Source organism: Nerophis ophidion, linkage group LG15 (assembly GCF_033978795.1).
Source record: "Nerophis ophidion isolate RoL-2023_Sa linkage group LG15, RoL_Noph_v1.0, whole genome shotgun sequence".
Taxonomy (NCBI): Eukaryota; Metazoa; Chordata; class Actinopteri; order Syngnathiformes; family Syngnathidae; genus Nerophis; species Nerophis ophidion.
The window spans coordinates 16,455,823-16,481,240 of NC_084625.1; the positions used below are offsets into that span (position 1 = coordinate 16,455,823).

A 25,418-nucleotide genomic window follows, 5' to 3' on the forward strand; every position below is an offset into this window, starting at 1 on the left:
TATATATATATATATATAAATATATATATATATATATATATATCAAGTCATATAACAGCACCACCATATGGTATTTGGCAGAAAAGTAATAGCACAACCAACTCAGCAGGAGTGCATGTTTGAACCAACTTTCACTCTTTTGTGTGCAACATTTCAGGAGTAGAAGAGAAAAATATGAGGACAGTGTATATTTGGGCACCACACGATTCAATTCAATTCTTGGTGGTAACAGATTCAGAATCGATTCTCAATTCAAAACCAATACTTTTTTAATAATAATTTGGGTGCCAGTTCTCTGATTAACTACATTTCTCCATAAAATAGATACACAGCTCTCTGATAAATGTATAAATTACTGAAAAAAAAAGGTTTTGTATAATAAAATTATACCCAAACATTTGATAAAGTGGCTGGACAGGACAGATTTTCGGGGTGAAAAAAGATATATATAAAAAATTGTAAATTGATTTGAATTTTTTTTTAAAAAACAATTAAAGATTGTTACACATTCTATGTGCGATTCGATGTTTTTGTTGACACCCGCACAGAATCTCCGACCTTGCTCTCAGTACGGTGCAATGTATACAACAAAGAACACCTTGTTTAATGATTGTCTTTGCACACGCAGCAGATGCTCGTCAAGTGTGCCTGTTCGGTTGCCATGGCGCCAGTGAGTCAGCCATTACCACCCACCGATGCAGCGGCCTCAACAACACGACAATACACTTCACACCTCAACTGAAGCCGAAACGGGGCCGACACTTTGTTCCCGGGTGACAAAGTCTGCAGAACCGTGACTAACAAACACAGGAAATAAAGTTGTTTTCCTTATTTTACCACACATTCTGAGCAACATTTTCTTGTCTTCCCTTGCATGCTATCATGTTGGTTATTTTAAGGCAGTGGCCCCTCCTCCACACTTCAGTACCAAGACTTGTACGCTTTAAGAGGCACTTTTGTTCAGGCCGTGAGTGAGTCAGAAATCATGTTAGTGGTATAGTGACGTCACTCTCCCTCGCCAGGAAGTCTAGGTCATACTCGACCACTTGTCGGTGGGATTGAAACCTCTCGTCACGCGCCTGGAGGGAAGCATCAGGTGTACAGACGGCGGACAGAAGTGTTCTGTTGTATAAAAATCAATAGAAGCGCTTCGCCTCGGCTGTGTCTGTTCCGCATGCTGAGATGAGCATTAGTGTTCTTTCAAATGCCGGATTCAAGGCAGACACAAGGTGAGTGCTGACTAAAAACAGTAACACAATTAACAAACTCACTTTTTGGGATGGGGTTATACAAACCCCATTTCCATATGAGTTGGGAAATTGTGTTAGATGTAAATATAAACGGACTACAATGATTTGCAAATAATTTTTAGTTCAATATGCTACAAAGACAACATACAGTATTTGATGTTCAAACTGATGAAATTTTTTTTTGTGCAAATAATTAACTTTAGAATTGGATGCCAGCAACACGTGACAAAGAAGTTGGGGAAGGTGGAGATAAATACTAATAAAGTTGAGGAACGCTCATCAAACACTTATTTGGAACATCCCACAGGTGTGCAGGCTAATTGGGAAAATGTGGGTGCCATGATTGGGTATAAAAGCAGCTTCCATGAAATGCTAAGTAATTCACAAACAAGGATGGGGCGAGGGTCACCAATTTGTAAGCAAATTGTCGAACAGTTTTAGAACAAAATTTCTCAACGAGCAATTGCAGGGAATTTAGGGATTTTACCATCTACGGTCCGTAAAATCATCAAAAGGTTCAGAGAATCTGGAGAAATCACTGCACGTAAGCGATGATATTACGGCCCTTTGAGCCCTCAGGCGGTACTGCATCAAAAACCGACATCAGTGTGTAAATGATATCGCCACATGGGCTCAGGAACACTTCATAAAACCACTGTCAGTAAATACAGTTGGTCGCTACATCTGTAAGTGCAAGTTAAAACTCTACTATGCAAAGCGAAAGTCATTTATCAACAACACCCAAGAACGCCGCCGGCTTCGCTGGGCCTGAGCTCATCTAAGATGGACTGATGCAAAGTGGAAAAGTGTTCTGTGGTCTGACGAGTCCACATTTCAAATTATATTTCGAAACTGTGGACGTGGTGTCCTTCGGAACAAAGAGGAAAATAACCATCCGGATTGTTATAGGCGCAAAGTTCAAAAGCCAGCATCTGTGATGGTATGGGGGTGTATTAGTGCCCAAGGCATGGGTAACTTACACCTCTGTGAAAGCACCATTAATGCTGAAAGGTCCATACAGGTTTTGGAGCAACATATGTTGTCATCCAAGCAACGGTATCATGGACGCCCCTGCTTATTTCAGCAAAACAATGCCAAGACATGTGTTACAACGGCAAGGCTTCGTAGTAAAAGAGTGCATGTACTTTCCTGGCCCGCCTGCAGTCCAGACATATCTCCCATCAAAAACGTGTGGCGCATTATGAAGCTTAAAATACGATACGACAACAAGACCCCGGACTGTTGAACAACTTAAGGTGTACATCAAACAAGTATGGTAAAGAATTCCACTTTCAAAGCTTCAACAATTAGTTTCCTCAGTCCCCAAACATTTATTGAGTGTTGTTAAAAGAAAATGTGATACACAGATTGGTGAACATGCCCTTCCCCAACTACTTTGGCACGTGTTGCAGCCATGAAATTCAAAGTTAATCATTATTTGCAAAAAAAAAAACACATTTTATGAGTTTGAACATCAAATATCTTGTCTTTGTAGTGCATTCAATTGCGTATGGGTTGAAAAGGATTTGCAAATCATTGTATTCCGTTTATATTTCCATCTAACACAATTTCCCAACTCATATGGAAACGGGGTATGTGGTTGAGGTCTGATCTTGTAGTTGTTGGGGTCATTTTGAAATAAGCCCTTCGAAAGCTGAACATTTAGCTTTTCATCAGCGAAGGCTTGGAATAACCTATAATCGAATCTTCAACTACAAACCCGTGTTACATTAAATGAGTTTAAAGCATCTGTGAAAGGATAGCAGTCGACCTTGTCTGTATGCACATCTATTATGTGAGCAAGTTTTAATGTTATAAATTCGATGTTTTATGTGTTGTTTACTGTTTTTGATGTAACCTTGCTGCTGCCCTCTTGGCCAGGTCTCCCTTGGAAAAGAGATCATTGATCGCAATGGGATTTTACCTGGTTGAATAAAGGCTAAATAAATGAAAAAAAATAATAATGGAAATGGGCGCTATAAATATTTGAGGGACTTTGTCTAATGACAAGCATGTATCTCCAGGTTGTTTTTAATACAAAAAAAATACAGAAAAATAATAATTAAATAGAAAAAAGCCGTAAAAGGGAGCTGCACTTTTTCGGGAACTTTGCCTATCGTTCACCATCATTATGAAAGACATGACGTCGGATGTATTTTTTACACTGCATACTAAATCGTAAATAAAAGATTGCTTACAGCAGAGCCATTGGGAGGTCCTCTATTCCAAAAAAAACCAAACAAAACAATAAATATCCATCCAAAAAGCACCAGAAATCTCCATTTACATTTTGTGACTTGAATATTAACATAGTAATAATGATATTGTTATTATAAGTGCTAACGCAGACAGAATATTCATAGCGGTCACAAGCTAAGTGGTCACAAGCTTGTGTGCCAATGTTTACACTGGTAATGTGCTTCTTCGCTTTCTTTGCTTGTCAAAATTTATTGTACAACCTAAATCATGCCTCACACCTGGATAATAGAAGGACGAGGACATATTCCACCAAGTTGGTACACTTCGACAGTCAATTTAGGCCAGGGAATGGCGAGAACGACACAAAATACTTTTTTTCGCGACCATTATGAGTCATTCTTCAGCCAAATGGGAATATATGAAAATCCAAGCAGTCGGCATTGTAATGACAGCAGACCTTGGACTAAGTGATGTTTTATTACGTTTGTTGGCTCTCATGAAGTCTGCAGTGAGTAATAATCAGTGATGTTGTATATTGTAATCATAATTGTGCCCGTTACTACATTACATATGTACTTACAGCATGTATATAAAAACTTAATGGAGGTGTTTGGATTTTTTTTTAAGAGGTTTATAGGCAGAATAGTGCGACTCCCAAAGGCTACGTTATCAATGGACTTTTGATCGCATTTATTTACTATTTAAAATGCATTAAAAAAGAAGAAAAACATATGTTTTGTTGTCTTACATAAGGATTGTAAATGATAGGCAAAATTGAAAAAAAAACTGCAGTTCCCCTTTAAAATTAAAGGCCTACTGAAACCCACTACCACCGACCACACAGTCTGATAGTTTATATATCAATGATGAAATATTAACATTGCAACACATGCCAATACGGCCGGTTTAGTTTACTAAATTACAATTTTAAATTTCCCGCGGAGTTTCCTGTTGAAACCGTGGCAGAATGATGACGCGTATGATCAATCAATCAATCAATCAATCAATCAATCAATGTTTACTTATATAGCCCTAAATCACTAGTGTCTCAAAGGGCTGCACAAACCACAACACAAACCAATACCACATCCTCGGTAGGCCCACATAAGGGCAAGGAAAACTGACACCCAGTGGGACGTCGGTGACAATGATGACTATGAGAACCTTGGAGAGGACGAAAGCAATGGATGTCGAGCGGGTCTAACAAGATACTGTGAAAGTTCAATCCATATTGGATCCAACACAGTCGACATATTAGCCCAGCACCACACACGGCTAAAAGTCGTCTCTTTTTATCACATAATTACACGGTAACTTGGACATCTGTGTTGCTGAATCTTTTGCAATGTGTTCAATTAATAATGGAGACTATAAAGTATAATGCTGTTGGTGGAAAGCGGTGGATTGCAGCTGCCTTTAGCACCGAAACACAGCCGGTGTTTCTTTGTTTGTTGTGAAGCTTTAACGCAGAGCGGTCAAGCGAACATGTTTCTCTACGTCAACCAGCACGTTTTTGGATGGGAAAATTGTGATATTAAGTCGGCTCTTACCGGAGACTTCAGTGGAATATGCGACCTCCTCCTGCAGCTCAAAAAGGCAGCTGTGATCTTGGCTCCTCGGCTTCTCTCAGAGACACTGGCGTTCACCGCAGCCATCCGACTTTCAGGTATGAATTTACAATCTCACTAAAACACTATTAACACAGTAAGGAGATAAAGGATCTTCCAGAATTATCCTAGTAAATGTGTCTGATTACATCTGAAACGGTCCCACTGCCGCCGCCTGGAGCAGTCGCCTTTTCTTTTTTTGTGTGCTTCACTCTAACTTTCCTCATCCACAAATCTTTCATCCTCGCTCGAATTAATGGGGAAATTGTCGCTTTCTCTGTCCAAACAGCTCTCGCTGCTGGAAGCTATGATTAAAACAATGTGAGGATGGGAGGAGCCCTACAACCCGTGACGCCACGCGCACATCGTCTACTACTTCCGGTAAAGGCAAGGCTTTTTTATTAGCGACCAAAAGTTGCGAAATTTATCGTCGATGTTCTCTAATAAATCCTTTCAGCAAAAATATGTCAATATCGCGAAATTATCAAGTATGACACATAGAATGGACCTGCTATCCCCGTTTAAATAAGAAAATCTCATTTCAGTAGGCCTTTAAGGCTGGAACTTGGCCAACTATCTGTCATCATCTGAGAATATGCCAACTTAGCAGGGTGTTGCTGTTAAAATTGCAGCCTAATGCGGTGCTTCTCAACTATTTTCTGTCACGCAACTCCCATATACATCAAAAATAGTATCATCAGTCTAAAAAATTGATGTAAGTGCACCTCTGCTTAACACTGTATCCTAATTAACATTAAAGAAAACAAATATGAATTTTTTTTTTTTAAATCCTTATTTCAACTATAAATATTTTGGACTGACTTCAAACATTTGATACTGAAAAATGTAAATAAATAACCTCAATAAATGACAATAAATTCAAAATAATCAACATTAACTCAGTAGGACAATGAAAAAACAAATACAATTCCATACAGTATACCAAAAATATTGTCTGACTAAAAGAAAATTTGAAAAGAATATATAAAACACTTTAACCGACAAAACCAGAATGAATAAAACATGTTTTTTAAATCAGTGAGGAAGTCAGGATTATTGGCTACAAGAGCATGTTTTGTACTGCGCAGCTTTTCAAAGCGTGAGACTGCATGATACTGATAAAGTATGTATCCCAGGTCACACGCGTTATTTAGCAAGTAGTCCAAAATATAATAAGCACTTATTCTTCTGTTGTTTTGGATACATTACCTTAGTTTTCAGGGGATACCACACTGGGTATGGATCCAATACAGGGGAAATATTGTTGATACCAATGCTGATACTTCAAATTTTCAATATCATTGAATGATTCAATTTTTTTCTTAATCACAATTATAAATCAGACAAGAGCACAGGTTGGCCGTGTAACAATATCACTTAGTATCAAAAATAATTCCTACTCTGATTTAAATCTTTTGATTTTGGCCCTTTAAGTCTTCCTGTGTCCAGGACTAATTTCCTGAGTTTGTAAACAATGCCAAAAACGTCAGATACCGTATTTCCTTGAATTGCCGCCGGGGCGCTAATTAATTTAAAACATCTTCTCACTCCCGCGCTTACCAAAGGCACGCGGTAAAAGTAAGCATACGCTAAATATTTTAAAATCTCTTCTCACTCCGGCACTTACCAAAGGCATGCAGTAAAAAATTGAGTGTGATGTAAGCTTGGACCTTAAATCCTACTGAATAGCTCTTAATCTTCTTCCCTTTATGCAATTTCAAATTACCGATGTTGAAATCAGCCTCCTCCATTTTGAAAATGAAGACAGGGGAAGTTTCACGAGTTTGACCAGGCGGTAATACTAAGTATGCGCTAATTATTTTGTGAAGCAAGTTTGACCCGGCAGTAATTCAGGGCAGGCGCATACTATATGCCCTGCGGCAATTCAAGGAAATACGGTAATATATAAAAAAATATTGACGTAACTACTGTATTATCGACCATACATACTGATACTATGCTTGGTATCAATACTGTCAAAATGTGTATCGATCGTCCCACCTTTGTTTACATTCAAGCACTCTACCGTGCGCTTATCAGCCAGTATATCCTCCTGGGGTGTGCAGTGTAACATATTTAGCTATTCCTTGTCCTCCAGTGATAAAGTTACTTTTATATACTTTTTTATAGGCAAGGGTTTCTGACTTAAAAGGCTGGCGTTGCGTTAACGCGTTCTTTTGCTTGACGCTGTAAAATGTGCGGGACACAGACAATGTGTCATCAACACGATGTAACGATGGTATCAAAAGCTCTATCGTCGGTCAAATTGATATCGTCCACTGTGTATCGTGCAACCATACTTCCAGTACACTCTGAGACTAACAAAAAATGACTACACTGTATATGGAAAAGACCATATGTGTGTTATATTGAACATTTCATACTTACCCAGCATGACAAAGGGGATGCCCAGGTACGTGGAATTGTAGGTGGACCCGCTCAGGTTGAGGATCCCTGCAGCCGTCAAGCCCGAGAGTGTGATGGACAGCAGCGCCAGCAGTCCCAACCACGGCTTGGACCTGACGCAGTCCCTCATTGAACAGCAGAGCACGGCCAGTATGCCACACAGCCCCAAACTGGCCAAGAGGGGGCGCCGTGCCAGGACGGAGGAGAACTGAAAGTCTGTCCTCAGGGACGCGGACGTGGCGGGGTAGAGGACCAGCTGAGGGTGCAGCGCCGCAAACTGCCGGAGCTCGCCGAGGAAGGCCATCTCCCATTGGCCGGCCACGCCCTCCATGAGGCCGCCACGCGCTTGGAGGTAGTAGGTCAGCTGGAGCGCCTTGGCTGAGCGCACGCCTTCGCCCCGGACGCCCTCGCCCCGGACGCCCTCGCCCCGGACGCCCTCACTCCGGACGCCCTGCCCGCGCACCGCGCCGTTGGGCCCCCAGCCCTGCACGCCGCCCAGCTGGTGGCCGATATAAGCCTGGCGCCCGTCCGCCAGCTCCGTGATGGGGTAGCGGAGCACCGAAGTGGTGCGGTTGGCCGCACGGGCCGACTGGATCTCCTCCATGGCGCGGATGATGTCGTCGACGATGCAGACGTTCTTGTCGTCGGGGAGACACAGGTGGGAGAAGGAGTAGTTGAAGCCCGATGGCGGCACTGACACCTGCATGTGGTAGATGAGCCTGTGGAGCTGTGACAAGACAAACGAAGACAAACTGACAATAAAAACATAAGGCAGGCTTCACAACACATCTTAAATACCCTTGGAATGCTTTTGTATTGTATTGAATTACCTATATCCTAACTTTTGTCCTGTAAGTGTGATATCTTAATAAAAGTGATTTTACGGACAAACTTCTCATAATTTAAAATTAAGATTGTATTTTTTTAATATATTAATAATAATCACTTCAGGGGAGATTCAATGTACAACAGTGTCTCTTAACCAAAGGGCCGGGGGTCCATTATTGGGCCAAACGCACCCCCTAGAGCAGGGGTGTCAAACTCAAATACAGAGTTGGCCAAAATTCTAAACCGAACAAAGCCGCGGGCCAAAGTTGAACAACTTAACCTTTAAATAGGGACCCAAGCAAGTTTTGCATTGAATATTGAACAAGCAAGGCTTATATAACTTTATAGTGACATGTAAAATCGAGTTTTGTTGGTAGCGGGGGTGTATATCGTAGCGTCCCGGAAGAGTTAGTGCTGCAAGGGGTTCTGGGTATTTGTTCTGTTGTGTTTTTGTTGTGTTACGGTGCGGATGTTCTGCCGAAATGTGTTTGTCATTCTTGTTTGGTGTGGGTTCACAGTGTGGTGTAACAGTGTTAAAGTTGTTTATACGGCCACCCTCAGTGTGACCTGTATGGCTGTTGAGCAAGTATGCCTTGCATTCACTTTTGTGTGTGTAGAAGCCGCATATATTACGTGACTGGGCTGGCACGCTGTTTGTATGGAGGAAAAGCGGACGTGACGACAGGTTGTAGAGGATGCTAAAAGCAGTATCTTTAAGGCACGCCCCCAATATTTTTGTCCGGGTGGAAATTCGGGAGAATGGTTGCCCCGGGAGATTTTCGGGATTCTCCTGGAAAAATCGGGAGGATTGGCAAGTATGAGAATTAGCGTTGAATGCGGTGATACAGCGGCACCGCCACTGTATATTACCGGCGGGCCAGCTCTAATGTTAATTTATTATTGCCTCAAGGGCCAAATGAAATTACACGGCGGGCCAAATTTGGCCCACGGGCCAGAGTTTGACACCCATGCCCTAGAGCAGGCCTGGGCAATTATTTTGACTCGGGGGCCAAATTCATAGAAAAAAAAATGTGTTTGGGGCCGGTACATCTATTTTTAGGAACACAAATACAAAACCTCACAATAATGACTGATTGAATGCTAAAATGACAGATTGCCTTAAAAAAACAGAATGGAATTTCGACTTTTTTTTTACTGAATGAAACACCCAGAATGAACATGTAAATAAATAATGTGGGATTCACAATATTAACTATGAATGATAGAAAACAGCATATTGACAACATATGAACGTTGACATATTTTACCATCAAGCAAAACGCAACAAAAACGCAACAAACACAGCCAAATATGAACATGAAGGGTCAAAATAACCCACCTACAATCTTATATATCTGATACATCGCTAAAGGGGAACATTATCACCAGACCTATGTAAGCGTCAATATATACCTCGATGTTGCAAAAAAAAGACCATATGTTTTTTTAACCGATTTCCGAACTCTAAAAGGGTGAATTTGGCGATTTAAACGCCTTTCAATTAATAGCCTGTCAAGCGATGACCTTTCACCCGTGACGTCACAACATGAAGCATTTTCCGCCATTTCCTCAATCTTATTACACACACCAAGTCAACTCAGCTCTGTTATTTTCCGTTTTTTTGACTGTTTTCCCGTACCTTGGAGACATCAAGCCTCGTCGGTGTGTTGTCGGAGGGTGTAACAACACGAACAGAGACGGATTCAAGTTGCACCAGTGGTCAAAAGATGCGAAAGTCCCTCGTTTGTTCTGCACACTTTACCGACGACAGCTATGCTACAACAGAGATGGCAAGAATGTGTGGATATCCTGCGACACTCAAAGTAGATGCATTTCCAACGATAAAGTCAACGAAATCTGCAACATTGGAAAATAGACCACCACTGAATCTGCCCGAGTGTGAGCTATTCAGGGACGACGGCAGTCTCTTCCCGCAGACGAGCGAGGTAAACCCCCTGGATATGTTGGCTAAGACGTGATTAATGCCACTTCTTTTTCTGTCTCATTTTGTCCACCAAACTGATAACGTTGTGCATGAATGCACAAAGGTGAGTTTTGTTCATGTTATTGACTTATGTGGAGTGTGCTATCGAGACATATTTAGTCACGGCATGACTGCAAGCTAATTGATGCTAACATGCTATTTAGGCTAGATGTATGTACATATTGCATCATTATGCCTCATTTGTAGCTATATTTGCATCCAGCCTTTCCCTCCACCCACATTTAATGCCAAACAAACACATACCAATCGTTGGTTGGAAGGCGATCGCCGACTTCGTCCTCGCTTCCTCCCGTGCCGCTGTCTGTTGTGATATGGCTCAAAAGATTCAGTTTCTTCTTCAATTTTGTTTTCGCTACCTGCCTCCATATTCCAACTATCGATATAACGACGGTTAAAATCAGGCATTTTGAAGCCGTTTTTCGGGATATTGCGTGATGGGTAAAATTTTGAGAAAAACTTCGAAAAATAAAATAAGCCACTGGGAACTGATTTTTATTGGTTTTAACCCTTCAGAAATTGTGATAATGTTCCATTAAGCTTTCGAACTTTATGGTAAAAATCTCCTTTCTCGTCTGTCCCTGACACCCGCATTTCAGGCTTGCCGCTATGGAAGCACTCTGTGGAAACACCCCACCTACACTGCTTGGTGCCTTGTCTGAGCTGCTGTGACTTAGATTACCATAGTAACTAATTAGATGACCATAGTAACCAGTATATCATGGAAAAGCGCAGATTCCAACATTTGAAATACTTTGTATAGTACCATACTTACGGTCATTTGTAAATACCACTGCACATCATAGTGGCAGCTACAGTTTCCATCTTAAAGCTTTTAACACTATGTGAGTTGTGTGGTCCTCTGTGTTTTTAAAATTTTGATTTCTATTTATTGTTTCAATTGGTTTTACCCTTTAATTTCGTTTTAATCCTATGTATTTTATATTGATTTTATATGGGTTTTATATGTATTTATTTTTTGTTTTTATTCAGTCATTGGTGGAGCTCATAGTATTTGAATATTATTTTTAATATTGTTGTGCAGCACTTTGGAAACATTTCGTTGTTTAAATGTGCTATATAAATAAAGTGGATTGGATTGGATTGGATTGGGAGGCTTCACGGTGGAAGAGGGGTCAGTGCGTCTGCCTCACGATACAAAGGTCCTGAGTAGTCTTGGGTTCAATCCCGGGTTTGGGATCTTTCTGTGTGGAGTTTGCATGTTCTCCCTGTGACTGCGTGGGCTCCCTCCGGATACTCCGGTTTCCTCCCACCTCCAAAGACATGCACCTGGGGATAGGTTGATTGGCAACACTAAATGGGCCTTAGTGTGTGAATGTGAGTGTAAATGTTGTCTGTCTATCTGTGTTGGCCCTGCGATGAGGTGGCGACTTGTCAAGGGTGTACCCCGCCTTTTGCTCGATTGTAGCTGAAATAGGCACCAGCGCCCCCCGCGACCCCAAAGGGAATAAGCAATAGAAAATGGATGGATGGATGGATGGATGGATGGATGGATTGGATTGGATTAAAGATCTAAAAAAAATATTTGGGAATGTCCGGCGGGGCAGATTGAAAAGCTTAACCGCTTAACTTATTTTGCCCAGGTCTGATCTAAAGGGCCGTCAATAAATACATTTCCCAGCTGTGGTCCACATAGGCCACAGCAGTACCGTATGTTTCGGAGTATAAATTGCTCCGGAGTATAAGTCGCACCTGCCGAAAATGCATAATAAAGAAGGAAAAAAACTGGAGTATAAGTCGCAGTTTTTGGGGAAGTTGGATGTCACAGATGACCAACTTCTCGGTTTATGGCCACATCTTTGTACTATCCAGGTGCGAGGCATGATCGATCATGTAGAAATGACTTTTACAAAGTCAGATGCGATCATGATGCAAAAGCTCTGTATGTCAACACTGCAGCTGCATAAGATAGTTAACGCCCTGTGACGCTAGTGTGTAGTTTGCGCGAATGTATAATAAAGTTGCTAATACTTGGTTCATATTAAGGTCACAACATAGTTCTAAGTACCGTACTTTTCGGATTATAAGTCGCTCCGGAGTATACGTCGCACCGGCCGACATTGCATAATAAAGAAGGAAAAAAACATATATACGTCGCACTGGAGTGTAAGTCAAATTTTGGGGGGAAATTTATTTGATAAAACCCAACACCAAAAATAGACATTTGAAAGGCAATTTAAAATAAATAAAGAATTGTGAACTACAGGCTGAATAAGTGTACGTTATATGACGCATAAATAACCGACTGAGAAGGTGCCTGGTATGTTAACGTAACATATTATGGTAAGAGTCATTCAAATAACTATAACATATAGAACATGCTATACGTTTACCAAACAATCTGTCACTCCTAATCGCTAAATCCCATGAAATCTTATACGTCTAGTCTCTTACGTGAATGAGCTAAATAATATTATTTGATATTTTACGGTAATGTGTTAATAATTTCACACATAAGTCGCCCCTGAGTATAAGTCGCACCGCTGGCCAAACCATAAAAAAAAACGCGACTAATAGTCCGAAAAATACGGTACTCAGTTGTAATTAGGATGGGAATCGAAAACCAGTTTTTGCTTAGAACCAGTTCCCAGTGTATCAATTCCTTGGAATTACTTACCATTTATTTTTTAAATGGTTCACCTAATGATTCTTCCGGGTGGGGATAATGTCATTACGCAAAGTGCGTAGTGACGTCAGATCTCAAAATGGTGTTGCCAGGCCAGAACAAACGCTCTGAAGTTGATCAAAAAGGTTCATTATGACTTCTTATTCATATACTTTTGTAATGTTCTTGTAATCAGACAATATTTTCAGTATATTAGATTAAATTTGAACCTGACATGCTTCTTCAGTAAGCTCTAAAGTTGACAACATTTTACAATGTAAGACTGCAACAGCGGGACTTGTAATAATTATAAAGCTGCTATTTTATCAAGGACATGCGAACAATATACTGAAATATTTGAACATACGGCATTCAATAATTATAAATTAAAGTCGCGTTTTTATCCGCTCTGATGTCATCCCTGCAGCAGTAACGCTAGCACGCCCTTTAAATACAACAGGTACTAACTCCCCGCCTATCATATTTGTTCACTTGAAATGAATGCCTCTTATTTAGATGCGCATGACGAGAGACAGATTCTGACTGGCTCCGAGGCAGGCAGGAAGTACTCGCCCCAGTTCACGTCTGCTGCAAGACAAATGGCACCAAGCAGCGACTAAGTCTGTGGTCCAAAGCTTGCATTTATTAGCAGCAGTGGGCTCTCTTATGTTCAATTGTAGTCATATAAAATTTGAATGTTTTCTTCCAACAACATTTCCATTCAGTTATTTCCACTACAGGTGGAATTTAAAAAAAATTGATTATTGTGTACAAGTACATTCATGTTAGCAATTAACTTCAAAAATTTAATTTTATGTGATATTTCCTCATTATATGCAAAGTGAGATATGTCAAGCCTTCATTTGTTATAATTGTGATCGTCAGTTTTTGAAACCTCACATTTTCTGAGATTTTCATTTCAAGGTTTTCATTATCTCTAAACAATAATCATCCATTCATCCATTTTCTACAGTTTGTCCCTCTGAAAATTATAATAAATAAAAGGATTGACATATCTCACTTTGCATGTAATAAGTAGATATGAAATGTTAAGGAATTTTACATTCTTGCGTGATTTTCACATTATTTATTTTGTTAAATTCTACAAAATAATATTCATTTCTTAAATTTATTTTCAAAAAAGTATTTTTTCCTATGCTGTTTGCCTCTTAAAACCTCACTGTAGTCTTTGTAAGGCCATGTTACCTTTAAAGTAGTATACATTGATGCCAATCAACCCTTTTTTTTCTCTATTTTTCCCCGAATAAAAACCGATAAGAGAATCGTTGAGGAACTGAAACTAGGAATATCTTAGCAATTCCCATCTCCAGTTGTAATACACTTTTCCATCACATGTGGCAGTAATGAAAACCTCAAACAAACCAAAGAAGTCTGGAGCTAAAGTGATAGGAAAATGTAAGCGCAAAAATTATGACTACTGTGCCGAGGCTATATTTTCATTCGCGTTTTATTGACAGTTTATTCAAAAAACATGCATAATATTATAATTAATTATTAATTTGGTTAATTGTTTTATTTTAACACTGTGTGATTGTATGAAAAATATTATTTTTCTTCAGTTTTAATGAGCCCCTTCTTTCGCAGTATTTATTATTGTAATCAGCCTGACCTGAGCCTTGATAACAAAAAAACATGCTTTCATATTATTTTACAAGATTGATCCTGTTACACGTTGAGTACATTAGATATAATTATTGAACACCATTAAAATTAAGAGTACTAATTCAGTGTTAATATTTAGGTGGGATCCTTTGGAGTGGAAAAGTTGGGACCTCCAGGTTAAAAAGGTTAAGAACTTGTGTGAATTTTTTTTTTTAAGCAACAGATTTGTTTTAAAGGCAGGGGGAAATTGCTGCGGTGATGGACAAACAAAGATCCCTGTTGCCATGGCAAAAGGACAACAGCGCCAGCATCCACACTGCTGGTTACCTAGCAACACGACTGATGCCAGGCTCTTGCATCCAGGCATTGTACTTCCTCAGTCTTTTTCCTGCTACACATCATTTTTGTTTTGTTTTGACTTGACTATTTCAAAAATTCTGCGATGCCTTATTTGTGATTTAATAGCGCGACTGATTCATTTCACATTGAAATAATGGCCCAGCACCGCAATAAATTTGGATTATATTGCATGTGTTTATGAGAACTAAGTTTGATTTGTGGTCGTCGAGGGTAGTTTGTTGTCATAGCTAACGCATAAACAATGCGAGGGGAGCTACAACTGCGAAAAATGGCAGATAAACTTGGTTCTGTGTGTTATAAGAGATTTTATCGTTTACATCGTGTTGTTGTAATTCAAATTAAGTGCAGACTGCCTTTTTTATTGCTTTAAATAAAATCTGTGGCTGCAACATGAAATCCAGTTCTAAAGTCTGCCTTTGTAAGGATAATAACGCTCAGTTTTTACATTCATATTTATCATTCATTATCAATTATTATCTTATGCAAACCTTGTATATTTGTATATTAACTAGCAAATATATATTTTACAATACCAGTCAATCGCCCATTCTATGCTTATTAAAGTTCCCCTATCATGTAAATATAGTTTTTTGTTCATGTTTTAACACTAGTATGTGTCCCTATTGAGCAGTGGTGTCCAAACTACGGCCCATGCAGCCCGCTGACGTCTTCAGGTTTGCCCGCGTAACGTCATGAGTCTAAAAAGACATCTTGCCCGCAGGAAGATGTTCAGAAGATTAAACTTAAAACAATGTGTCACCATCAAGTGGCCCTTGTAAGTACTTCAGGCCAATGAATGCAATTTAGCGCCGCATTTACTTATTTGACCCAATGCAAACAACTTTCCCTAGTCATGGTGCACATAAAATAAAAAATCCTACCTACACAAAATGACAACAGACATGGTCACACATAACATAACCTGTTCGCTGAACTTTGTGGATATTATAAAAAATGTCAATGCACCATAAACAATTCTAAATTACACACATTAAAACCAATTACATGATGAGAAAAATGCAAAACACTCTCGGCACTTGTCCATGTTTGGCGCATTTTAGCTCGTCTATATTTTTGATTGATTACAAAACTTTAAGGTGGTCGTCACAGAAGTAAACGAGTCGAACATTCACATACTCTTAGTATCCAATTACATTAATTATTAAATATATATTCATTATATTAATATATATATATATATATATATATATATAAATAAAAGATTTGGGGCCTCGACCAAATTATTTTTAGCCCAATGCAGCCCCAAAGTAAAAAATCTATAGATTCTATAGAGTCTGAATAAAAAATCTATCATCTCCTTCACTTGTTTGCTCCACATATGAGAGAAAAGGCGCTCAAGCGCTCGCTTTTAAAATTTGCCGCTTTTCATGACCTCTGACCTGAAAAGCTTCACTAAACATCTTAAAATATATATTGTTAAAGCTTTTGCATTGTGTGCAGGGCAATGTGCAGTCAAAACGTTGGGGACACTTTTGCATAATATTGAATTGGAGAGTGTCAACTCATTTTGATGGGTAGGTTACTGTAAATATAGCGATGTCAATTACAAAAAGAGTATTTAGTTTGCTCTTTTTTTATTATCAAGTTGGGATTATAACTTTTTTAATACAGCGGTACCTCAACTTAAGAGGGTTTTGAGATAAGAGCTGTCTCTCAGTGAACTGTTGTGCTTTAAGTTACAAGCAAAACATTGACTTATCCCCACCAAGAGTTGCCCTATACCAGGGGCCGGCAACCCAAAACGTTGAAAGAGCCATATTGTAACAAAAATACAAAAAACAAATCTGTCTGGAGACGCAAGAAATGTAAAAGCTGTATATAAGTCTTATAATGAAGGCAACACATTGTAAGTGTCTATATAAGCTATAATAGCCTACTATCAAAATGATGATGTGTGACAGGCTTAAGCAAATCATTGTTGACAGAAATGTTGCTAATGTTTGCTGTGGTCTGGAACAACATGGCACACAACTATCTGAAATGCAGCCAATATTACATACAGATAATGTGTCATGAGACATGCAAAACGAAATTATATACCAACAGGTACGTAAAGGATATTAAATGAGCTCAAATATACTTACAAATGACCATGTTAGCATTGATTAACTTGTAGTCATTCACTGACCAAATATGCCTGATTAGCACTCCAACAAGTCAATACATCAACAAAGTGCCCCTTTGTGCGTTCAGGCACAGCATAAAACGTTTGGTGGACAACATGAGACAAAGAACGAGCGGAATATTTTACATGTAAACAAAATGTTGTGTTACAGTCCATACTATGGTGAGTTCAAGAACTGACGAAATTAGTAGGACAAAACAATACTCACAAAATGCTCTCATCAGTGAAGCATACACACATATTAAACAGTGGGCTTTCTAACAACTGGGAAGGTTTGAGTCATGTTTGTCCTCAAACATACTAAAAGGAAAAAAAAAGTTCCCGTCTTTTTTCATTTTCAATTCTTTTTTAAAAATGCTCCATGGAGCCACTAGGGCGGCACTAAAGAGCCGCATGCGGTTCGAGAGCCGTGGGTTGCTGACCCCCGCCCTTTACTAAAACAGAATGAGTTTAAAACCAGCCGAGTATGTTATAATAAGATCTAAACGGTGCAAATGTGTCTATTAAAACAAAGAAAAGCTGCCGATGGTGTGTTTGACAGAGAAGCAGCTGGAAGGAGATACCCTTTTTCAACTACTGTGCCGCGCCTTGAGATACAGTCTGGTGTGCCGTGGGAAATTAAGTAGTTTCACCTAATTGGTCCAAAAATTATTTTTTGCAAGTCAATAGTTACGTATAATCTGCAAATAATGTGCCGTTCCTTAGTGTCTGTGCCGTGTAGAACTAGGCAGGGTAACCACGTAATACTCCATGTCAGTAGGTGGCCGCAGGTAGTTAAAGGGGAACATTATCACAATTTCAAAAGGGTTAAAAACAATAAAAATCAGTTCCCAGTGGCTTGTTGTATTTTTTGAATTTTTTTTTCAAAATTTTACCGGTCTCGGAATATCCCTAAATAAAGCTTTAAAGTGCCTTATTTTCGGCTCTCTGCGAAGACACTGGCCATTTCCCTGTGACGTCACACAGTGCTGCCAATGTAAACAAACAATGGGAATACCACAGCAAGATATAGCGACATTAGCTCGGATTCAGACTCCGATTTCAGCGACTTAAGCGATTTAACAGATTACGCATGTATTGAAACAGATGGTTGGAGTATGAAAATATTGAAGAAGAAACTGAAGCTATTGAGCGAATAGCTATTGACGCTATTCATAGCCATAGCATGGCCGAATAGCTGCGTTAGCATCGCCGGTAAAATATGCGGACCAAACGATCAGGACTTTCGCATCTTTTGACACTGGAGCAACTTAAATCCTTCGATTGGTAAGTGTTTTTATTTCGCATTAAATGTGGGTGGAAGGAAACATAATATAGTTGCAAATGCATCTACAGGTTATCCATACATCTCTGTGCCATGTCTGCTTTAGCACCGCCGGTAAATAGCATGTTAGCATCGATTAGCGTAGCATGTTAGCATCGATTAGCTGGCAGTAAACATCAACAAAACTCACCTTTGTGATTTCGTTGACTATCGTTGCAAATGTATCTGCAGGTTATCCATACATCTCTGTGCCATGTCTGCCTTAGCATCGCCGGTCAAATGTGGAGACACTCTGGCACATTCAATGGGGGTCTGGCAGCAGACACTTTCGCATCTTCGGGCCAGTGGTGCAACTTGAATCCCTCCCTGTTAGTGTTGTTACACCCTCCGACAACACACCGTCGACACACCGTCGAGGCATGATGTCTCCAAAGTTCCAAAAAATAGTCAAAAAAACGGAAAATAACAGAGCTGAGACCCGGTGTTTGTAATGTGTTGAAAATGAAAATGGTGGGTGTGTTACCTCGGCGACGTCCCATTCTGACGTCATCGCCTCCTGTGCGATTAACAGAAAGGCGTTTAATTCGCCAAAAATCACCCATTTAGAGTTCGGAAATCGGTTAAAAAAATATATGGTCTTTTTTCTGCACCATCAAGGTATATATTGACGCTTACGTAGGTCTGGTGATAATATTCCCCTTTAATTGCTTTGTAAAAGACGGAATGTGTCAGGTGAGGCAAGGATGGTTTGTTGTGATCCCAATATGCAGACCACAGTGTGCAGGTAAAAAGGTACGCTTAAACAAAACAATTAACAAAAGGGAAAGGAAAAGGCAATGAAGCATAGGGATGGCTATGTAAAACGACGGTAAAACTGAACTGGCTACAAAGTAAACAGAAACAGAATGCTGGACGACAGCAAAAACTTGCAGCATGTGGAGCAAGGACGGTGTCCACAAAGTACATCCGTACATGACATGGGAAGCAACATTGTCCACCCAAAGAAGGATAGCAACAGCTTAGATAGCCTTGCCTGCTAAAACAAAGCAGGTACGGGGAAAAGCGCTCAAAGAAAGACATGAAACTGCTCCAGGAAAACACCAAAATAACAGCACAAGACAAGAACTAAAGCACAGCACACAGGAAAACACCAACATACTCAAAATAAGGCATGGGGACCCTGATGAAGTTTAATTTTTAACATTTTCTGCTGGGTGTGTCTCTTGTCACCGATTCTGTTCATAACTTTTATGGACAGAATTTGTAGGCGCAGTCAGGGCGTTGAGGGGAGCTGGTTTGGTGGCCCCAGGATTAGGTCTCTGCTTTTTGCAGATGATGTGGTCCTGATGGCTTCATCTGGCCAAGATCTTCAGCTCTCTCTGGATCGGATCCCAGCCGAGTGTGAAGCGACTGTGATGAGAATCAGCACCTCCAAGTCCGAGTCCATGGTTCTCGCCCAGAAAAGGGTGGAGTGCCATCTCCGGGTTGCGGAGGAGATCTTGTCCCAAGTGGAGAAGTTCAAGTACCTCTGAGTCTTGTTCACAAGTGAGGGAAGAGTGGATGGTGAGATCGACAGGCAGATATTCAGTAATGCGGACGCTATATCGATCCCTTGTGGTGAAGAAGGAGCTGAGCCGGAAGGCAATGCTCTCAATTTACCAGTCGATTTACGTTCCAATCCTCACCTATAGTCATGAGCTTTTGGTTATGACCGAAAGGACAAGATCACGGGTACAAGCGTCCGAAATTAATTACCTCCGCCAGGTGGCGGGGCTCTCCCTTAGAGATAGGGTGAGAAGCTCTGTCATCAGGGAGGAGCTCAAAGTAAAGCCGCTGCTCCTCCACAACAAGAGGAGCTAGATGAGGTGGTTCGGGCATCTGGTCAGGATGCCACCCGAACGCCTCCCGAGGGAGGTGTTTAGGGCACGTCCAACCGGTAGGAGGCCACGGGGAAGACCCAGGACACGTTGGAAAGACAATGTCCCCCGGCTGGCCTGGGACTGCCTCGGGATCCCCTGGCAGGAACTGCACAAATTGGCTGGGGAGAGGGAAGTCTGGGTTTCCCTGCTTAGGCTGCTGCCCCCGCGACCCGACCTCGGATAAGCGTTAGAAGATGGATAGATGGATGGTGTCCCTCCGTATTCTTAAATGAAAAAAATGTGCCTTGCCCCAAAAAAGGTTGAAAAACACTGCCCTTGAAGTCCTCTTTTCAAGGTAAATAATGTAAATCAATATTACATTATTTCATAAAACTGTTAGTAGTATATGTATGTATAAAAGGAAAAATAGGTTGTACTTGTATAGTGCTTTTCTACCTTCAAGGTACTCAAAGCGCTTTGACACTACTTCCACATTTACCCATTCACACACAGATGGAGGGAGCTGCCATGCAAGGCGCTAACCAGCATCCATCAGGAGCAAGGGTGAAGTGTCTTGCTCAAGGACACAACGAATGTGACGAGGTTGGTACTAGGTGGGGATTGAACCAAGGACCCTCGGGTTGCGCACTGCGCCACGCCGTCATGTATGTATTATATTATACAATATTTATTATTTAAAAAATGTTTTTTTTATGTTAAAATGTTGTTTTGGAGGCCGCAGCAATTAAATTGATTTCAATTCATTTCAATGGGAGAAGTTGATTTACAAGACTAGAGTTTTGAGGGAAGAGCTCAGTCACAGACCCAATAAATCTTGCAAGTTGGGCAACTACTGCACTGATTATAATCACTTAATGGGAAATTCTGATTCCACTCTCAAAACTTTCCTGATGTATTTAAGGTTTATATATGGACATTTGTTAATGAAAAAACGTGATGAGAATGAAAGAAAGCAGTATTCCTACCCCGAGTATAGCGTCCAGGTGAGGCGGCTCCAGGACGCTCCCTCGCTGGGCAGTGATGATGACGCGCCCGTAGCGTCCGGGCGTCTGCAGGTCGGAGTAGAGTGCGTGCTTGGAGTGGTTGATGGGGAAGAGGCTGTCCACCAGGTTGCCCTCGATCTTGGCCAGGCTGTGCTTGGGCGCCAGCAGGCTCTCCACGTCGTCCTCCACGCGGTAGCGGCTGAAGCTGGCCCCCAGCAGGATGGAGAGGAGCACCGGCGTCGAGGCGAAGAACACCGGGTGACTCGCCACGAAGCGGCCGAGCGCGCGGAAGCCGCCGCTCAGGCCGGTGTGCAACACCTGGCGGAGCATCGTGGAGCGCGGCCGCGGCTCGAGCCTCTCCCACCGACCGAGGCGCCGCCGAGCGTCAGGGGCTGCAGCTCGCATCGGTACGCGCCCCGGTTCTCTCCATGAGCGGGAGCCGGAAAAGGTTGTTTTTTTTTAACCCCCGGAGGCGCGGTGGGATCCTACACGCCCCTTTTAATGTACTCCTTTCAAAGATAAAACATGTGTTGGCGTAAAAGAAGACATTTGAAATAACAATTCGTCTACCTGCTGCCCCGGACAGCCCTGCGTCAGACCCCGCTAACAGCTGCTCTCCTCCCGGATTTAGGACGAGCTCCACCGCCGCTGGTCCTGGCTGCTGTGGTGGTGGTGTTCGGCATTGCGTGTGCGCACTAGGGAGGCATTACGGTAAAAGCAGGCAATGTCAAAATAAAAGCCCTTAAAGGCCCACTGAAACCCACTACTACCGCAGTCTGATAGTTTATATATCAATGATGAAATATTAACATTGCAACACATGCCAATACGGCCTTTTTAGTTTACTAAATTGCAATTTTAAATTTCCCGCGACATGTCCTGTTGAAAACGTTGCGGTATGATGACGCGTGCGTTTGACGTCACCGGTTGTAGCGGACATTATTTTCCAGCCCGATCCAAGCTATAAGTAGTCTGCTTTAATCCCATAATTACACAGTATTCTGGACATCTGTGTTGCTGAATCTTTTGCAATTTGTTCAATAAACAATGGAGAAGTCAAAGTAGAAAGATGGAGGCGGGAAGCTTTTTGGCCTTTAGCCACAAAAACACAGCCGGTGTTTCCTTGTTTAAAATTCCCGAAGATGAAGCTTTGCTATGGAACAAAGTGGTCAAGCGAACATGTCAACCTGCAGTTTTCGGTGAGAAAATTGTGGTAATAAGTCGCCTCTTACCGGAGACATCAGCGGAGCTTTTGTCCTGCTGCAGCTGCCGTGACTTCCCTCAGAGACTCTGGCGTCAACAAACCCGTGGCCACACCCCTCCGACTTTCAGGTACTTCTTAATCTCATTAAAACACTAGCAACACAATTGGCAGATACGGGATTTCCCAGAATTATCCTAGTAAATGTGTCTAATAACATCTGAAACGCTCCCACTGCAATCACCTTTTTTTTTCTAGTCCTTCACTCTAAATTTCCTCATCCACAAATCTTTCATCCTCGCTCAAATTAATGGGGAAATTGTCGCTTTCTCGGTCCGAATAGCTCTAGCTGCTGGTGGCTATGATTGTAAACAATGTGAGGATTTGAGGAGCCCTACAATCCGTGACGTCACACGCACATCGTCTGCTACTTCCGGTAAAGGCAAGGCTTTTTTATTAGCAACCAAAAGTTGCAAATTTTATCGTCGATGTTCTCTACTTAATCCTTTCAGCAAAAATATGTCAATATCGCAAAATGATCAAGTATGACACATAGAATGGACCTGCTATCCCCGTTTGAATAAGAAAATCTCATTTCAGTAGGCCTTTAATATACCTATTATTCCATCCGTTTCCTACCGCTTGTCCTTTCAAAAACCGAAAATCGAAATTATGAGCGAAAAAGAAAGTCGGAATTATGAGATAATGAAGTCCAAATTGAGATGTAAAAAGTCATCATTATGAAATAAAAAAGTTGTAATTGTGAGATAAAATGTCACAATTATGAGATAATAACTACTTTAATATCACAATTGGGACTTTTCATCTCATAATTATTTTTTTTTTAAATCTCGTAGTAATGTAGCTATGACTATCTCATAATTATGACTTCATTATCTGATAATGTCTACCTTTTACTTTTTAATTATGACTTCATGTCATGCTTAAAACTTTTTTTCATATAATGTTATTATGACTATCTATCTCATAATTATGACTATTATCTCATGTCTACTTTTTAGCTCATAATTGTGACTTTTCATATCATAATTACAACTTTTTATCACATAATGTCATTATGACTATATATATCTCATAATTATGACTTTATTATCTCATGTCTACTTTTTACCTCATGATTATGACTATCTGATAATGTTCACTCTCCATCTCATATTTTGGACTTTGTATCTTATAATTATGACTTTTTATTTTATAAGTTTGACTTTGTTAACTCATAAATTTCAATTTTTAGCTCATAATTATGATTTTTTTTTTGTCTCAGGATTATGACTTATTGTTTGGACAGTTTTTAATGTCTTTATTATGAGATACAAATTCACAATTAGGAGATACAAGTCTTTTTATAACTTTTTATCTAATAATTTAGACGTTTTATCTTATAACTATGTAATTATTACATTTTTTATATTACTTTATTTCATAAAAAATTTTTACCCTCATAATTATGACTTTGTATCTCTTTACTATAAGATTAAAAGCCAATCATGAGATAAACGTTTTTTTTTCCTCTCATAACTTTGACTTTTTATCACCACAATGACAATAATTTCATAATAGACTTTTTAATCTGCGATGAGTTGGCGACTTGTCCAGGGTGTAAACCGCCTTCCGCCCGATAGTAGCTGAGATAGGCACCAGCGCCTCCCGCGACCCCAAAGGGAATAAGCGGTAAAAAATTGATGGATGGACTTTTTAATCTTATTATTGTGTAATTATGACTTGTAATACCCACAATTATGGCTTTTTTTTAATCTCACAACTTGGATTTTTTTTTTTACCTCATAATTATGACTTTTTATGTCATGAATTAGACTTTTTATCTCAAAACTATGACTTTATTTCATGATTTTGACTCATCTCATAATTTCAACTTTCTTATCTCAAAACTATGACTTTTTATTTCATACTTTTGACTTTTTATCTCACAATTTCAACTTTCGTATCTCATAATAATGATTTTTTTGTATGATAATTGTAACTTACAATGTTTTTAAATGTTTTCTACTCGCAGAAACATTTAACGATACAAATGAACAAAAACAGTCAAAGCAGGTATAACACCAATTGATGTGGGATTTCTAAATAAAAGTCCACTACAATTAACAAATTCTTAAAACTACATTTGAGTCAAAATAACAAACATATGTGCATTACAAACGTACGATACATTTTAATAGTAATATCAAATAATAAAGATGTGTTAATAGAGTTGTATAGTTAGATTTACAATAATGAATACCATTTTTTGGTAATACATGTGAGAAATAAGGCCTGCACAGTCCTATACACTTATTTGGGAACAAATAGTAATTGTACACCAATGCAGAATAATACACACACTTTTAAATTACTACAGAAATTACATATTCTTTTCTTGGTATGAGCAAAATTTTACAGCGTTTGCCTTGACAGCATCTAGAAAATGCCGGTAGAGATTGTAGGGATGCCTGGGAAGCCGAAAGACAAGAACAGGACAACCAATGAACACCAACGTTTGGCTTAACAGCATCTAGAAAATGCCAGTAGAGATTGTAGGGATGCCTGGGAAGCCGTAAGACAAGAACAGGACAACCAATGAACACCAACAGGATTAAAGTGACATCCCAGTTTATGTATGTTCTAATCCATTATTCAATTAAGCCCCAATTAGCAGTTAATAGCCATTAGGAGCCGGCATGGCAAGGAGAGCGAATGAGTAAGTGACTCCTCAGGGAGGAAAGGAAGAACAGGAGAGGAAATGAAAAAGATCGCAGAGACGTCGAGTGCCTCTGGGGCACTTTTTGAGAATAGAAGTCATAATTAGTGCGACTCAAAAACCTACAGGGAACAGAATAAAACCTCACGGTAGAGCCATTTTCTCTTCACATAAGAGGGAGTGTATGACATCTTGCTGGCATTATTTATAAAACCACCGTATGGACCTTACATTATTGGTGGATGGAGGCCATTTATTAATAAAGAGTCCCTTCATTTTGCTCTTGAGTTATTTATCAAGTCATCCATCTCCAGTCTGGCTCTT

At 40.1% G+C, this 25,418-nt stretch overlaps 1 protein-coding gene across 1 annotated transcript in view; it reads right to left on the reverse strand.

The window, feature by feature from the left end:
- The window catches only part of ptchd1 (patched domain containing 1), a 33,241-nt gene extending 11,247 nt beyond the window's left edge, over positions 1-21,994 (reverse strand). Inside the window, exons 1-3 of the mRNA XM_061921542.1 lie at positions 21,745-21,994; positions 21,157-21,683; positions 7,445-8,189 (exon numbers count right to left, since the gene is read on the reverse strand). Coding sequence (XP_061777526.1) covers positions 7,445-8,189; positions 21,157-21,579 — 1,168 coding nt within the window. The 5' untranslated portion in view covers positions 21,580-21,683; positions 21,745-21,994. The remainder of the gene's footprint in view (positions 1-7,444; positions 8,190-21,156; positions 21,684-21,744) is intronic.
- Positions 21,995-25,418: the final 3,424 nt, after the last annotated feature.